The sequence below is a fragment of the Diabrotica virgifera genome, chromosome 6, assembly GCF_917563875.1.
Source record: "Diabrotica virgifera virgifera chromosome 6, PGI_DIABVI_V3a".
Taxonomy (NCBI): Eukaryota; Metazoa; Arthropoda; class Insecta; order Coleoptera; family Chrysomelidae; genus Diabrotica; species Diabrotica virgifera.
The window spans coordinates 199,062,519-199,078,661 of record NC_065448.1 but is presented as its reverse complement, the minus strand read 5'-3'; the positions used below and the strand labels follow the sequence as shown (position 1 = coordinate 199,078,661).

Sequence of the window (16,143 nt, the reverse complement as noted above, 5' to 3'; positions counted from 1 at the left end):
AAAATATACGCAAACAATACATAGTGTTTCAATGTTTCAAATATTCAAAGGTAAAGCGATTACAAATATTGCAATTTGGCAATACATTATACAATATCTCAGACACAGCCAACTATTCAACTGTGAATAGACAATAAAAAGTAGCTTGAAAACAAAAAAGCTCTGCTATTATATAATGACGAGAGGCAGAAAATAGACAGGTACCTACCTGTACATAAATATAGTTTATATGGATAAAGAATCCATTATACGAAAATGTCGATATCCAAACAACATACATACACTATTTCAAAGCGTTTTAATAGTGAAATAATTGTAGAATATTTTGTTCAATTTTTTTAATGGAATTTTGTTTTGACGTGCCGCGCTGGGGCCCCTGAATGTTGGGGGCCCCGTATAATTGATACGGCTGATACGGCGGTAGCTACGCCTCTGTATGGGAGAAGATTCCTACACGCAAAAGACCACTCGGACGTTCCAGAATGCGATGGAGAGATAACATCCAAGCAGATCTCAAAATATAAACATTCTATTTGACCCTAGTTTGACGGAAGATCGAAAAAATTAGAAAAAAGTTAGCCAATACCCATCCAGGGTTTTAGTGCTACGTGATGATGATGTTGATGATCGTTATAATAATAGTCTCCCGTTTTATACCGCTCACGTGGCTTTACGAGTATAGCAGGGTAGTCTGCTATATCTAGGGCCTACGGTATACAAGGAAGGTAACAGGGCCAGTGCTGCGCTTCAACCGCCTATTATTACCCCTGGTTTTACCCAAGGTGCTCATTTTATTCAGGTTGAGTTGATCTGGGGCCTATAAACATTTTTAAAAATGTCTAGTTGTTCTTGCCGGCGGTAGGATTTGAACTCCGGACCACCGGCACGCGAGCCAAGCACACTACCAGTTAGCTACGCCGGCCCTAATTGAATCAATTGATGATCGTTGCCTCAATTAAATCATTAAAGAGGTTTTTCACAGCCAGTCTAGTTCCATTATACAGAGGTTGATTAATGTTGTTGATTGAATGACAACAGATTATATTTTTAATTGTGAATTGTGAGGTGGAACAATTGGCGAGCAGTAACACTACTTTCTACAATGAGTAAAGTCATGACAAGGATGATACTAGAAAGAATGAAAGAAACTATAGACCAGTTGTTAAGACTAAACTAAGCGGGCTTCAGAAGTAATAAAGCATGCACACATCATATTAACACATTAAGAAACATTGTAGAACAAACAATAGAATGGCAGAGCAAAATCTATATAAATAAAAATGTGGGAAATATTAAAGAGATATGGAGTTCCATTAAAATACATAAGAATTATCAAAATGTTCTATGAAAACTATACCGCACAAATCATGCACAATGGGAAACTCACAGAACCAATCAACATAGACAGTGGAGTCAGACAGGGGTGCATTCTATCTCCAACCATATTTTTGATCTTAATCGACTGGGTCATGAAGAAGGCAACGAAAAATAAAACAGGAATTAGATGGAATGCTTTCGGTCAGCTTGAAGATCTAGACTTTGCAGATGATATATGTCTCGTGTCCGAAAAAAGACAACGTATGCAGAAAAAAACAGAAAAGGCGACAAAAGAAGCAAGAAAATAGGATTAGAGATTAACACAAGAAAAACCAAACTTGTGAAGATAAATACGGAAAGAGAAATGGGTATATTCATTGAAGGAGAAGAAGTAGAAAATGTACAGAAGGTTTGATATCTGGGAAGCATAATTGACGCTAGCGGTGGAATAGAAGAGGAAATTAATGGAAGGATAATTAAAGCCCAAAATGCGTTCTATATGCTGAAGAAAACATGGGAGTCCAATAAATTAACAACCAAAACCAAAATCAGGATATTTAATAGAAATGTAAAGAGCATTTTGCTATATGCAGCAGAAACTTGGAAAATAGAGAAAAATATTATACAAAAGATTGAAACATTTGTAAATAGATGCCTTAGACGAATATTGCAAATATATTGGCCAAATCGGATAAGTAAAAAGGAACTTTGAGAGAAACTAATCAAGAGCCGATAGCCAAAACGATAAATAGACGCAAATGGAAGTTTATTGGACATGCATTAAGGAAAAATGAAGATGATATAACCAAACAAGCCCTGGATTACCAACCAACTGGAAAAAGAAAACAAGGCAGACCAATGACATCCTGGAAAAGAAATATTACCAGAGAACTAGAAGACAATGGGTTAACATGGAAAGAGGTGAAAGCCCTGGCCAGAAACAGAGATGAATGAAGGGGGACTGTAGAAGCCCTATGTTCCAAATGGAATCAAGAGGAGTAAAGTAAGTAAGTAAGTGAGGTGGAAGTCCAGACAATTCCAATGAATTCAAAAGCTCTGTAGGATAGTTGACTACGCCATTCTGATTTATAAAGGTGTCAACATTCCTGGAAGAAAATTTATAAATCGTCGCATTAAGATCATCGACATCTAGTGTTGCCCAAAATCAGTCTTGGTCTTGCAGTCTTGGTCTTGTTCTTGCGTTTTCGCAAGACCAAGACCAAGACCAAGACCGCCTAATTTGAGCAAGACCAAGACCAAGACTTACCGTGCAAGATTTGAGCAAGAACAAGACTAAGCCTGCAAGACTCTTGCGTCTTGCAATTAGAACTGAGGGTCTTTTATGAAGTATATTAGTTCGGGTATATTCTTAGGTAGGCACTCTATGAGAAGCAAAAAAATTTGTAAAATTGGACTTATGCGCCTTACGGATAATACCATAAACAAACATACATTCTTCGCTCTGAAATTAATTGTCCAGGTTTTGAGAATAGCCGCCCTCCATTCATAAATTAATAGGTCTGGATCTCGTGTATGAAAAAAAGTTGATTAATAGCAAGCTGAAAATTTGTTAAGAGCTTAAGGGTGTCTAGTCGGACAAACTTTGATATATGGGAACACTGGAACAGGGGAAGTTTTAATTGTGGAACAGGTTAAAAAGTTTTAACGGTCAGAACACGAAAACGGCACATGTATTTTGTCCGACAGAACAGACTTAAACTCTCCGAACAGAGATTAAACTCTCATGCAAAAATCAGACTGCTATTTATCACCAAATGAGCGTTTTAATGAGTGGAACATGTAGAATATGTCAAATGACAGGAATTATGATAGGTGATAAATAGCAGTCTGATTTTTGCACGAGAGTTTAATCTCTGTTCGGAGAGTTTAAGTCTATTCTGTCGGACAAAATAAATGTGCCGTTTTCGTGGTCTGACCGTTCCAAATTTTTAACCTGTTCCACAATTAAAACTGCCCCTGTTCCAGTGTTCCCATATATCAAAGTTTATCCGACTAGACACCGTTAAGCTATTAACAAATTTTCAGCTTGCTATTAATCAATTTTTTTCCATACGCGGGATCCAGACCTATAATGTATCGAAACTTTTTAAAAATATGTCATATGCTGATAAAAAAATATACCTACAATAAGTAGTTAATTTTTTTCCTTAATTAGTTTTGTAGGAATTTAAACACATAAAAATCATATCGATATATAGAATAATAAGACTATTATGTATGTATATTTTTTCTGCTGAGTGTGATTACGATAGGAGACAGACTATAACAGATAATGCCGTGCCGTCTATACCGTGTAACCAAATACATACCCAAATATTTAGTCTACGAGGCATTCAACAAAGAAATATTTACAGTGAAATACATGGAAAACAAAAGGACATTCATAGCAGTTTTTTCTGTAGGTAGTTAAATTAAACTAGTCATTTGTTTTATCAATCGACTCACTGTTCTTTTGTTATGCTCTTTGGTTGCTATACACTATTCCAAGAAACGGGTCATTTTTGGTCTCTCGAATTTTCTAAACTTGTTCGATTTAAGTGGTTGATAATTTGATTTTTTATTTATTTGATTTTAATGTTTGATAATAATATAGCCTTGTTCTGTATAAATATCGCTGTAATAATATTGTTTCTATACAGGTAAATTTGTCATTGGACACTACCAATCAAACTGTATTTTTTTTCTCAAAGTTCGCATCACCCTGTGAAATATTCTAGCATTTATAAAATATTGAAATTAAAACCCAACTATAGCCTCATATTTTCTTAACATTTTGTTTTTTTGATTCATTCGCTTATGTTGGATAATAAAAAGTTAGGTACTTTTTTAACTAGCGATGTTTTTCATCAATACAGGGTGTTTTTAAATAAGTATGGCAAACTTTAAGGGGTAATTCTGCCCGAAAAATAATTTGACAGTTTGCTTTATAAGTGTATGTTCGCAAATGCTTCGTTTCCGAAATAGGGGGTGTTAAAATTTTTCTTACAAACTGACGATTTATTGCTCTAAAACCGGTTGAGATATGCAAATGAAATTTGGTGGGTTTTAAGAGGTAGTTATTACGCATTTTTGACATACAATTAAGAATTTAATATTCACCATTGGCGCGCATACGGGTAACATGACCCGTTTGTTTAGAATTACCCCTTAAAATTTACCATACTTATTTAAAAACACCCTGTGTTGATAAAACACATGGCTAGTTGTTAAAATACCTAACTTTACTGTTATCCAACATAAGCGAATGAAAAAACAAAATGTTAAAAAAATATCAGACTGTAATTGGGTCTTAATTTCAGTATTTTATAAATGCTAGAATATTCCACAGGATGGTGCTTACTTTGAGAAAAAAACACAGTTTGATTGGTACACTCATTAGTACCGATAAGTTAAAGTCGGTTCGCTAAACTCAGACACAACTGGCTAGTGATTTTAGTAGGTAATTTTTTTGTTTTTGGCCAATTTCGCCAAAATTGGCAAAATTACTAACTATTGAGTAATTAGTAACTATTTAGTAATTATTTTTTTGCCAATATTACCAAACTGGCAAAATTACTTACTAAAATCACTAGCTAGTTGTGTCTGAATTTAGCGAACCGATTATATCGGGTACCTATACAACGACAATTTAACTTCTAGCAACAATATTATTACAGCGATATTGTTAACGAATAAGGCTATATAATATTAAAAAATCACTTAAATCAGACAACAGGTTTAGGAAATTCGAGATATCAAAAATGACCCATTCCATTTTTAATGAGGTGCCTTAATTTCTTGGAGAAGTGTATTATTCTCGGTTTGGTATTCGGTACCAAAATGAGAACTGGCGTTAACATATGAAGGGCCAGGGGAAAGAACGATGAATGTCTATCTGCAAGCATTTTCGGTAAAATGAGAAATAAAGTTACATATTCATTGTTTTTACCCCTTGCGTCCAATCTTGTGACGTGATTTTAAGACGATTATCATATTTATGTCCCCTTGTCCATTCACAGGTTGATAGTACCCTTTCTAAGCTAACAAATTGCACAACAATCTCAAAATGACCAAAAATTTACATTCATCCTTTTTCCCTCTGACCCTTCATATTGTGCACATCTGTCACTGAATTGAATTCTTTTCAAATCACACATTGTCAATGGCAAATACTCGAAAAAATACGTAAGTTCCTAATAAACTTTGTTTAGTTGGAATATAGACACGGATCGCTTAGATCGTAGGTTCAAACCCCACCCGGTGTCAGTTGTTTAGATATTTATTAATTTGGTTGGTCTTTACTACGGCTGTGATATTAAAGCTTAAAATTGACCTACTCTGTTACGTTGTTCTATTTCTAAGATATGTAATAGGCTAATGGGCAACTGCGAGACTTGCAAGACTCTTGCTGCAATACCAAGACCAAGACCAAGACCAGGTGTACTGTCGCAAGACCAAGACCAAGACTCTCTAAGTCTCGTCTTGGTCTTGCACTTGGGCAACACTATCGACATCTGTATTTTTTGCCGCCAATATTTCTTGTTCACTCAGTAAATTATGGTTATTGAATGGTTGAGCTACTGCTATTCACTTCAGCTGCTACTTACCGCCCTTAATGTAAAGACATACTTTCAAACAAGCAACCCACGTGCCTTGTGGGGAGTCATAGGATGCCAAAGACCATATCCATACAGATATTTCTCCATCATCATCATCATGGTATCTACACTCCTAGCGGAGTGATTGTCGCCCTCTTTTAGCTCTTCCGATTCGTTTGTCGCGGTGTGAATCAATCCGCATTAACATTTTGGTTTTACAATTGGTTGTGTGACTTATCATCTTCTACGATTTTCCTCCATTCGTTCCTGTGTTTGCTTCTGGTTACCCATTCTCTGAGTCCCATCTTCTTAAGGTCCTCTACTGTCTGGTTCTCCCATCCAGTTTTGGGTCTTCCTCGTGGTCTGCCTGATACAGGTCTCCATTTGGAAATTTTCTTAATAACGGCTTCTGTATTCCTCCTTTTTATATGTCCCATCCATCTGAGTCTCTGTGCCTTGATAAATCTGACGATGTCTTCTCCTTTCAGAAGTTCTCTTACTTCGTGGTTCATGAGTTTTCTAAACTCATTATTACCTAAGTTCAGTGGTCCTGCTATCCTCCGAATTATTTTTCTTTCTAGGATCCTCAATCTTTCTTCCTCTTTCTGTGTTAGACACATTACTTCAGCACCATATGTGATTACTGGTCTAATTGCTGCTTTGTAAATTTTCAGTCTTGTATTCTGAGTAAGCTTCTTATCTTTGAGGAAGTTACTGTATTTCCAGTAGGTTCTGTTTCCTGCCTGGATTTTTTCATTAATTTCGATACTTCTATCATTTGTTCCATTAACTGAGACTCCAAGATATTTAAAATGTTCTACCTTTTCAAATTCATATTTACCAATATTTAAGCTTATCACTAGGGAGCGGATTTATATGCGATCAATTTTGATGAAATATGCGCATATATATGCAGTAAAAAATTACGAAATATGCGCAAGATATGCAAAAAAATTCAAAAAATGCGCATTTCGAGAAACTACAAATTTTCTGTTCTATTCTATTCTAGCGGGTTCTTTTATAGGGGGCGGCAATATTATTTATTATCTTTCAAATAAAATCATTATTTTAAATATAATATGCAATTTCGTCACATTTTTTACAAAAACTGATACCAATAGTAACCTATTTAAAATAAAACAACAATATCACTATATAATATATAGTGATATTGTTGTTATATCTTCCATTGTAATTCATTACAAAGTGTTTTTCCAAATTTTTTACGAGGAAACATTTTCTTTGATATTTTTATAACTTGAAAAACTCCTTTCAACATCAATAGAAGTAATTGGGGGCGTATTTAAAATAACTTGTTAAAGCCGAATATTCTGCACCAAAATCAGTTTCAACATTTTCCTTAAAGATTTCGCATAAATATGTTCTCCAAAGTTTTAAAGCTGTTTAAAGACGGGATCTGATCTAAAGCATGAATATTTCAATTCCCGTTAGAAAATCGTAAAACTATGGTCATGGTTAAATGTGTAAATTCTCTTAACAATAGGGGATTTAAAAGAATCACCAGAATAATAATTGTAGGTAATACCTGCTAAATATAATAAAAGTAAATAAAATTCGGATTTCCCGGTAAACCATCCTTCATCATTTTACATCCTACAATCATTTTATAACGGCGTACTATAAATAAGTACTTTGTGTAAAGATCGGGTATTTTCTAAGAAAAAATGAAAAGGCAGTGAATGAGCCGTCTCTCTTCAGGTAGTTCTCGAATTAATAGAACAGCCTGTGCGGGGAAATATTTTGTGTCGAATTAAAAATTTTTTTTTTGACTTAAATGTTTTTAATAGGCACAACATATGCATGTTTTTTTAAAAATATGCAAAATTTAGTAAAGCTCTTAAATATGCGAAATATGCATGCAATATGCATTTAGCATAAAATCCGCTCCCTACTTATCACATTAACTGGGTTTTTTCTTGAGCATGTTAGGTATTTTGTTTTGTTCTGATTTATTTCTAAACCCCTTTTGGATACTTCTTTGCATAACTTCGTTAATTCTTCCTTTAAACTGTTTAAGTTTCTGCTAATTAAAGCTATGTCGTCAGCATACGCCACAAGTTGCGACGTCGATGTTATAATCGTACCTTTCATTTCTGTAGCTCTTATTGTTCCTTCTACAGCGACATTAAATAGTGACGTTGATAGAGAGTCGCCTTGTCGTACTCCATTTGCTATTTCTATATTTTTGGTGATTCCGTTGTTTGTAATTATTGCTGCAGTCGATCCTTTCATTGTCATTTTCGTAAGCTTTATAAGTTTCATTGGTATATCTAAGGTTTTCATGTCTTCTATTACGTCGGGTCTTATTAAGCTGTCTCAAAGGCTTGCTTGAAGTCTATGAAAAGGATGTGAAGTCGATATCATGTTCGTAACATTTCTCAATTGACTGTGTGATTATGTAAACTGCGTCTATTGTTGACTTTCCCTCTCTAAATCTGTGCTGGTAGTCTCCTATTTTAGTTTCAATGTATTTTGAGAGTTTTTGTCTGATTAATGATGTCAATATTTTGTAGCAGCTGTTTAACAGTGTTACTCCTCTATAGTTGTTATATTTTGTTGTGTCCCCTTTTTTAAGAATTGAAAATATCCATCCAGTTTTCCATTCTTCGGGCATTCTTTCTTCTTCCCAAATCCTTATTATTAGGTCGTATATTTTCCGTTGTAGTTTTTCTCCGCCTCGTTTTATTTAGTTCAAGTAATGAAGCTTAAAATAGGACATAAACTCGCAATTTTTACAGAATGGATCGATTTGCTTGAAAATTTAAGAATAAGTAGTGGATAGCCCAAGGATCAAAATCTATATGATGCGGAAAGGCGTTTTGACCATGGGGGTGGTTGCCACCCCATCACGGGGGTGGAAATTTTTTATTATATTTTGACCGCAAAAGTTGGTAAAAACATTCATTCTAAGCAAAAAACGTTCTAGACATTTTTTTCATAAAATTAATTGTTTTCGATTTATTCGCTATCGAAAGTGTTAGTTTTATATCGAAAAAATTAATGTTTTTAATCAGTTTTCTGCTAATAACTCAAAAAGTTTTCGTTTTATCAAAACAACTTTGCTTAACAAAAATGTAGCTTTTGAAAAAATAAACAAAACCGTTATTTTTTATTTTCTTTAAGACCAATAGTAATCGAGCTATACTTTATTATATGTTAGCTCTTCTTCGTCAAATGCTAAATATTGTAGTTTCAAAGTCAAAAGACGGGAAAACTATGCATTTTTCGAGGATAATTTGTTGGAATTAATTTAAAGTATTTAAAAATATCTATCCACAGAAATAAAAAAAGTCTATCTCAAAAATTAAGTGACTCATAATAAAAAGAATGTCAGTCCCTATTTTTTTCAGTTAAAAAGCGATAGGAATCAACCCCATAATCACCACTCTAATTAAAATTAGTCATTTATCTTATTTTGTATTCTTTATTTATGTATTATTAATAGATTGTAGAGGTACGATCGGCTTAGAATGATTAGTTTTAAAAAGAATGGAGTTAAAAGCGAATGACGAATTTTTGTAGTTTGGTAAAAAATTCCCTTTTCTTCCGAATAGAAAGATTAGCATCGCAGACACGAAAAATGTTTCAATATCAAATTGTAGCTTATTTAATTCCCAAGAACTTGGTTTGCAAAAATTTTTTCTGCGGCAAAAATTGAGTGAGGTATTGATAATTATAACTTGTAATAACATGCAAAAACCACCTTTACCAACCCTTTCAAAGTCACCTCTTTTTGCGACTGAGGATATTAAATGGATTAAATATCAATAACCTTATAGACCTTGTAAAAACCTACAAAACTTTTTTTACTAAACTTTCTAAGATAAAAAATAAAAAAGTTACAATTAAAAATCAATATATTTTTTGAACAAAAAACGGAGAAATCCAATTGGAAGCATAATAATGCAAGTTAGCGGTATTTTTAGTCGTTGGCCTTATCCATTCTTCTTTATTTACGTATTATTAATGGATTCTAGAAATTTGACTGGCTTAAAATGATTAGTTTTTAAAAAACTGGAGTTAAAATCGAATAACAAATTATTGTAGTTTGGTAAAAAATGCCATTTTCTTCAGAATAGAAAGATTAGCATCAGAGATACAAAAAAATGTTTAAATATTAAATTGTAGGTTATTTAATTCCCAAGAACTTGGTTTAAAAAAATTTTTTCTACGGTAAAAATTGAGTGAATCGTAAATGAGTAAGTAATCGAAAAACATTGAATTTTTCGATATAAAACTAACACTTTCGATAGCGAATAAATCGAAAACTATTCATTTTAGCAAAAAAATGTATGGAACATTTTTTGCTTAGAATGAATGGTTTAATCAACTTTGGCGGTCAAAATATAATAAAAAATTTTCACCCCCGAGATGGGGTGGCAACCACCCCCATGGTAAAAGCGCCTTTCGGCATCATATAGATTTTGATCCTTGGGCTCTCCACTACTTATTCTCAAATTTTCAAGCAAATCGATTCATTCTGTAAAAATTGCGAGCTGAAAAGCTTCGGTTCCTGGACTAATTAGCTCATTTGGGATTTCATCTGGGCCTGCTGCTCTCTTTTGTTTTAGATTTCTTATTACAAGTAAAAAGTCCTCATATGACGGCTTTTCGATTTCGATTTCATCATCAAGGTCTCTTTCTTCTGTATATTCGAGAGAGCTTTCTCTCGCCTTAAATAACTCTTCGTAGTATTTCTCCCATATTTTATCATCCATCTTAACTGTTGGTTTCTTCTTGTTTTGTGATTTTATGTATTTGCAAAGCTTTACATTATTTTTGCTATTTACTTCCAACTCTTCTATAACTTCATCAATCCATATCTTTTTTTTTATTTGTACAGCATTTGTCTGAGTCTTTCTTTTTTCTCCTATACTCTTCCAGATCTTCTTCTCTACCTGTCTTCAGCCATTTCTTTCGAGCTAGGTTTTTTCCTGGTTGCTGTTTGGCAGTCTTCGTCATACCATTCTTTTTGCCTTTTTATTTCTTTGTATCCTATTACTTTTTCTGCTGCTATCGAAATGTGACCTTTTATTTCTTTCCACGTTTCTTCTATGTTATTTTTCTCCATCACTTGGATTCTTTAATAATAATAATACAACTGTAATATATTTTGTTAACATTTAAAGGGTTTTTACCCATGTATTCTTGCTGTTTCAGCATGTGATTTGCCTGTATCCGCACTGATGATGATATATGTAGATCGAAAATGTTCTGTGATTTAGAAGTGGCCTTTGAGGGTTTTTTAGTGAATATATACATTTTATAAACGGATTTGTCAATATTTTTTTAAACACTTATTTTTTATTTTAGCTAGAATTTATAATAAGCAACTCAGAATGGGAACTAACTAACGCTGTCCAAACACGACACGTAAAATATTATTCATGTTGCGCTGAGGCTTATCCAGACATAACAGTAAATTTAACGTTAAATAGGATATCTACCTCGTACAAAGCAATCATAGTGACGCCTGCATTTGGTAAGTTTTAAAAAAACAGCTGCTATAACACATTAAAAAAGAATTCGAAGATATATGAGGCAATGAGAACCAGAGTGGCTTAACTGATTTTAACATTACTTTACATAATCAAAGAAAATTATCAGAAGCTATCCGACTGTTTTAGCAATTGTATGCAGGGCCTATTTTACCATTAGGCCCGTGAAGCAACTGCCTCGGGACCGTATTTTAATGGGGCCCCGAACGATCACCAACAAAAAAATTTTTGTTACAATAACAAAATAAATTTTTAAAATTCTTTCATTTTATGAACAGGAAATAATAAATGACAACAATAAGAGTTATAATTATTAAACAACGTTTAATTGTTTAAATATACATTTTATTTATTGTTACATAATTAATACATTTAAAAAAGCTATTATTAATATTAAATTATTTAGGAGCCCCAAAAAGTGTGTAGGTAGTGCCTCGGGCCTGATTTGAAGTAAAATGGGCTCTGATTGTATGTTGACCAATAATGATTATTGGTCAACATAAAACTACTAAAACAATCGGACATTGTTAGCTTCTGCCCAGCTAGCAAGATAACGTTACATTAACGTTAAATTAAGGATTATTTGTATTGTTTGTATTGTTACGTAACATCTATCAAAAAATGACGTTACTGATACGAAATTTTAATACAGTAGAACGTCTATAATCCGAACTCTGGTAATCCGAACGATCGCTAATCCGAACGCAAAAAAAATTATAAAATTAAAAAATATAATCGCGGACCGAATTTTTGGATTTAATATGACAATATGGGCAAAATACCACCGCGAATTTTTGTTTTGTTTATGCAGAAATACATACAATATATTTGTTTATTATGCAGGTGTTTTATTCCTTGTAACTAAAACGTATGTACATATGTACCTACATAAATATGTACTATGTTTATCAGCTTTGTATGTATTTTGAACATATGTTCGATAATCCGAACAATTTGATAATCCGAACTACCCCTGCACCAATTAGTTCGGATTATCGACGCTCTACTGTACGTATATTATACGTATGAATTTATTCGTTTCTGAAACGTGGCTCTTTGGTAGGTTTTAATGCGTATTAATTTATTCGTCTCTAACACGTGGCTTTTTGGTTGGTATAGACACGTATAAGATCTCGTTTGAGATTGCAGCGCCATCGCGTATTTATTTCGAACCTTTCATTAATACCTAACCTTACATTTCCGTGATTGATTAAAATCGTGTTTGTTTTTATAAAGTATGGATGAGTTATGTCAAAAAAATCGAAATATTATTGTTGTGTGCCTCAATGTGATTCTTGGATAAAGCGTACCTAATAGTAATTTATCGTTTCATTCTTTCCCTAAATAGGATAAACAAAATAGAATTCTATTCAATGACAGTTTAGTTGAAATACGAAATGTATGGAAATATCTTCTAAAAATGGGGAAGCAGCCTAGTCCTTATATGAAAGTGTGCAGTTTATGAATGAAGATTACTTCAAGGGTATGTTTATGTATTGTATAATAAAGTAGCTATTAATAATTTTGTCTCTCTCACATAAAAGTCAAATATATAATAAATGTTTATTTCAAATATTTAATAAATGTGTCAGCATCATGTATGTGGTTTTATTTACACACTAATATATAAAATAAGTCCTATTTATAAATATCATTTATACCGAAAATTCTCCTAAAAAGTGACGTTTTTGTGACGTTAAAAAGGTTACCTAAAAATAACGTAAAATTGTTACGTAACATCGCTGTGACTTTTATACGTATATTTTAGGTAAAATTTGATGTAACTTTTGTCGTAACTTCTCCCAAAATGTTGACGTTTGTTTGACGTTATATATACACACTGTTAGCTGGGTGATTATGTAAAGTAATGTTAAAATCAGTTAGGCCACTCTGGTTCTCATGACCTTATCTATTTAATAATAGCTTTTAGTCATTACGTCATCATTTTGGAATATGCATTCCTCATACTATTTTTTATATGGTATATGAGGAAATTAATGCAAATACTGAAAAATATCGGAATAGATGACAAGGATATTCGTGTCATAATTAAAAATTTGTACTGGAATCAAACTGCTATCGTAAAAATTGGAGATAACTACACCGATGAAATCTTCATACAACGAGGAATCAGACAAGGGTGCATTTTGTCGCCAACATTGTTCAATGTTTACTCGGACCAGTTATTTAAAAAGGCACTTGAGAGACAGTCATATGGAATAAAAATCAACGGGGAACTACTTAATGTGATTAGATATACAGACGATACAGTAATCCTGTCAGATAATATTGAAGGTCTCCAAATTCTGCTTGATCGTATTCACGAGGTAGAAGAGGAAATGGGCATTAAAATAAACTCAAACAAAACCAAATTTTTAGTGTTAAGTCGTGACTTAGATCCCGATGAAAAGCTTCAATTAAACGGAGTCCAAGTTGAGAAAGTTCACAAAATGACATATTTGCGAACTGTGATAACGGACCAACTAGATCCAGACATAGAAATAAAACGTAGAATAGCAATGACTAAAACTACTTTTATGAAAATGAAGTCATTTCATTGCAGTAATCATCTCAGTTTAGAACTAAGAGAAAGAATGGTTAAGTGATATGTTTGGTCCGTACTTTTGTATAGTGCAGAAGTGTGGACTGCTAAAAGTACCGATCATGAACAAAATTGAAGCATTGGAAATGTGGATTCATAGACGAATGCTGAAGATACCTTGGACAGCAAGGGAAACTAATGAAGAAGTACTAAGGAGGGCCAACAAAGTTAGAGAAATGCTAAAGACTGTTAAACATCGAAAAATGTCTTATCTGGGACATATAGTGAGGGGAAGTCCTTATAAAATATTACAACTGATCCTTAAAGGCAAAATAGAGGGCCGTAGAGGTGTAGGAAGAAAACAAGTTTCTTGGTTAAAAAACATTCGAGAATGGATTCAGATAGCAAATGCAGGACAATTATTCCATATTGCAGAAGATCGAAAAGCCTTCGCAATGGTGATCGCCAACGTCGGATAATTCTGATACGGCACGTGAAGAAGAAGAATATGAGGAATCAATGTAGATGTATGGGGGGAGCCCCCCAACAAGGTCCAAAATTAACGAAAAAAATCCCCACACCAAGACATGTCCCCTCACAAGGTCCGCTACTGAGAGGAATAATACAGAATTAAAATTTTTAATTAAAGAACCAGTGGTTGTAATGAATAATATCTGCCATATAAGGGGCCCAAACATTGATTTCAGTTTTCAGATCAGCTGTAGTTGTTACAACGTTCTCTGCACTTATCCAACACACATCCAGGACTTAAAATTGTTTAATAAGACTACTCTTGAAATATAGGATATATCATAAGGAGGTGAAATTAGATATATCCACTTTTTTATACAAACCCTTCTGGGTCTTGAAACTGGTTCCAGGTCATGATCAGGCGAGTCACTGAAGCAGTAAAAAGTCCAAAACATATCAAGTTTTTGAAATTGGATGAATCTCAATTAAACTTTTTGCATTCTATTCGTAAAAGCCTTAGGAAACTTTGTGAATAAAAATGATGATGAAGAAATGAAAATTGCATTATTGAACAAGGAATACGCATTTCCCAAAATGCATTTCGAAGTGACGGAAATGATAAATTTGTAATTCGGAAATAATTGAGGGCAGTGAGTTCAATTTTCCTACCTAGAAAATTTTTGGAGTCACTGAACACGAATATTATGACGGCGATAGTCTCCGAGAGACCTGGTGTCACAATGAAATTGAAAGTAAATGAAATGAAAGTAAAAGTATAAATTTAGATACATACCTATATATCATTTAAATACAATTATACCTACGCTAAATATTTTAAAAAAATTATTTTTAGTGGTGATTATGTTAACGATGTTAAGTTTTACTCTACCTCCTCAAGCTGGTGAGAAAATTATCATAAATGCTTGTACAGCGATAGTAGTAAGCCTTTTTACGTTATATTTTACACAAAAGCTACCAATTATGGGCACCGAAACACCGTTGATTGGTAAGTTCCTGTAATCTTAAAATGAAAACAATAATTGTTTCTCATCATAATCATCAGCATCATCATTATCATTATCAGCATCCTCATTATCATCATCATCGTCATCATCATCATCATTACTTTACAGCCCTTCATCTGGGCTTTGGCCTGCTTCAGGACTTTTTTCCATCCCCTAATGCCAACTGGTTTGAGATCCTCTTCCACGTTGTGGAGATACCTTAGTCTAGGTCTTAGCACGGACTAAGTCTTAGTCAATATAAGCAAAACGCTCGGACAGGTCGATTTTTAAACTAACCATAGTATATTATAGCATCAACGTTTCGAACTTTACGCGATCCCTCTTCAGGTGACAGCCATAACTTTAATTTTTTTTAATGGGAAAGAACATCATGTGACACCTCATTTAAAAGCTCTTAAAATACTGATTTCAAAAATGTATAATACTTTAATCCTGTTTGAGAGCGTAGGCGCAAAATTTCGGTCGAATTCTTTCTAAATGCAATCATTTTTTTCAAATCCTGAAAAAACTAATAAATATTTTTGAAAAATTTAAACGCAGAATGAAATATTACAGTATTCTCGATGGTCCCTGAGAACTCCTATAATATTTATTTTAATAAGTCACAGTGGTGAAAAAAAGAGAAAATTTAGTGTGATTTTTAATTTCAAATATCTCATTCAAAAGAAACT

The 16,143-nt window shown here is 33.3% G+C and overlaps 1 protein-coding gene across 1 annotated transcript in view; it reads left to right on the top strand.

Moving 5' to 3' along the window:
• LOC126887121 (acetylcholine receptor subunit alpha-L1-like) overlaps nt 1–16,143 on the top strand; it is a 59,728-nt gene that overhangs the window by 27,817 nt on the left and 15,768 nt on the right. The window contains exons 5-6 of the mRNA XM_050654479.1: nt 11,250–11,418; nt 15,301–15,453. Of these exons, the coding sequence (XP_050510436.1) occupies nt 11,250–11,418; nt 15,301–15,453 (322 nt within the window). The remainder of the gene's footprint in view (nt 1–11,249; nt 11,419–15,300; nt 15,454–16,143) is intronic.